The 2500-nt window shown below is 41.6% G+C and overlaps 1 protein-coding gene across 4 annotated transcripts in view; it reads right to left on the reverse strand.

Moving 5' to 3' along the window:
• Positions 1–2500, reverse strand: part of nav3 (neuron navigator 3) — a 175244-nt gene that overhangs the window by 150663 nt on the left and 22081 nt on the right. For all 4 annotated transcript variants that reach the window (XM_047803938.1, XM_047803936.1, XM_047803939.1 and 1 more), the window contains exon 2: positions 507–855. In XM_047803938.1, coding sequence (XP_047659894.1) covers positions 507–578 — 72 coding nt within the window. In that variant the 5' untranslated portion in view covers positions 579–855. The remainder of the gene's footprint in view (positions 1–506; positions 856–2500) is intronic.

A 2500-nucleotide genomic window follows, 5' to 3' on the forward strand; every position in this document is an offset into this window, starting at 1 on the left:
TGATCAGTTTAGTCGGCAAGGAGATTATCGGCATCAGAAATTGTAAATGTAAATTGCAAATTGTTACTTCTTGTTGATGCGAGATGGTAAAACCGGTCGGTCTGTGCAACAGGCAAGGATCTGTGATCACTTTACACGTCACAGTTATGAGCAACCTGCTGAAGTTCTACACAATCTAGCTTTAAACTCCTCATGGAGCAACATGGAGTAACATCACAATCAACTTTACATTCATTTTGAACATCTGCCTTCTGTTCTTTATTGTTTTAAACCACACCTCTTTAAAAAAAAGGACTAAGTCTATAGTGAAATCCCAGCCAGGAGCCCCATGCCCCACCCCCCGGCCAAATGTTACAGTCCTGCAGTTAAGTTAAGACCTTCAGCTTGATCATGAAAGCAACACTAAAGAAGAGAAAGACAATGACAGGATAGAGGAAGATAAACGAAGAGACAAATCCGTCCGCAGCTTCAGCGTGAGGAAGAAGAAGAAGAGAACAACATTTTACCTTTTTTTGATCCTCCAGCTTTTGACTTGTGGACTTTTTAACATGCTTTGGGCTGTCGGGTTGTACATCCATCACTGTCTGGACAATAATGTCTCCAAAGGACAGAGTTTGAGCGAGGGAGGAGACTAAAGGAGTGTGCAGGAACGAGGGAGGCCTTGGGTCACATCTTTTCCTCTGGTAGTAGCAGACGAGAGGAGAAAAGAGAAGACAGGAAAGGGGCGGAGTCTGATGTTATCGGCGATCCGCGTAGCACGACATGTTCATCCACCAGCATCCACCCACAAGTGATGTTCCTTTCACTTCATCCTCCACTTTTCTCCTTGTTTCATGGGAAGCACTCGCTCCACATCTGGAAGAGAAAAATGTCTCTTTATATGTTTATTAATTTATTTGAACTTTTCTTCTACAGGTTGATGTAGACGTTTTTCAGAGGAAAGTCAGGCGTAACACTGTAATGCTGTAGAGCAACAGCGTGTAGTTTTAAGTGCTGTTTGTACACTGAACTTTATTTATTTATTTAAAGCAACCTGCTGTTACTAAAACAGAAGTAGGGCGATCGAAGTGGATCTGCCCTCGAGGCTGAGTGTGATCCCTGTTCACTGGATTAAAAATAATTCTCGTACTGCGTAAAACACAATAACACTGCAGAGGATGTTCATGTCCTCTCACAGCTCGCACGGGAAAAATACAGCAGCAGAAACAGGCCTCCAGCTCGGCATGCTGAGGAGGGATCCATCTATCTCTCTCCTCGATCGACCTGGAGATCAGTCCGTCCATCTGCTTCCGTTCGTGCTCACGTCTTTCTGTCCACCAGGAAGCAAACACACACATTTAGCTCACTACCACACTGGACCTGATTGGACTAGTCCAGTCTCGGGGTGGATTCTGGGCTTGTTTTAGGGCTTCGCAGACTATTAAACACACCACACGTTTCTACACACTGCTTTGCTCGACACTGCTGTAGCTGCTACCAGTTCATCTCCAGGGGTTTTTTCTCTTCTCCTTTTTCCCTGTCGTATAAACACTTCAGTGGTAATTACAACGTTCTCTATATGTGTACCATGTCATGTCACATGTGTACCATGTCATAGTGCAGGAATATCTCATAAAACGGAACAATTCCTGAATAAAAAGATTGTTACTGTGGATAAATGTGCGTTTTTTTTTATTGCCGTTCTCAGTCTAATCCTGTCGATCCGCTTCTGTAGTCGAGCTAATCTCGTTACCCGACTTTGTTTCAGTTCGTTACAGTTAATTACAATATGTTACACTTCTTTACACTTTGTTACAGTTTATTACAATATGTTACACTTCTTTACACTTCGTTACACATCGTTACACTTTGTTACAGTTTATTACAATATGTTACACTTCTTTACACTTCGTTACACGTCGTTACACATCGTTACACTTTGTTACACGTTGTTACACGTCGTTACACTTTGTTACACGTTGTTACACTTCGTTACATGTCGTCACACGTCGTTACATGTCGTTACACGTTGTTACACGTCGTTACACTTTGTTACACGTCGTTACAGTTTGTTACATGTCGTCACATGTCGTTACATGTCGTTACACGTTATTACATTTTGTTACACGTCGTTACACGTTATTACATTTTGTTACACGTCATTACACTTTGTTACACTTCGTTACACTTTGTTGCATGTCGTTACACGTTATTACACTTTGTTACACGTTGTTACACGTCGTTACACGTTATTACACTTTGTTACACGTTGTTGCATGTCGTTACACGTTATTACATTTTGTTACACGTCGTTACACGTAATTACACATTGTTGCACATTGTTACACGTCGTTACACGTTGTTACACATTGTTACACGTTGTTGCATGTCGTTACACCTTATTACATTTTGTCACACGTCGTTACACTTTGTTACACTTTGTTACACGTCGTTACATGTCGTTACACGTTGTTACAGGTCGTTACATTTTGTTACATTTTGTTACACGTCGTTACACGTC

The sequence above is a fragment of the Tachysurus fulvidraco genome, chromosome 19 (assembly GCF_022655615.1).
Source record: "Tachysurus fulvidraco isolate hzauxx_2018 chromosome 19, HZAU_PFXX_2.0, whole genome shotgun sequence".
Taxonomy (NCBI): domain Eukaryota; kingdom Metazoa; phylum Chordata; class Actinopteri; order Siluriformes; family Bagridae; genus Tachysurus; species Tachysurus fulvidraco.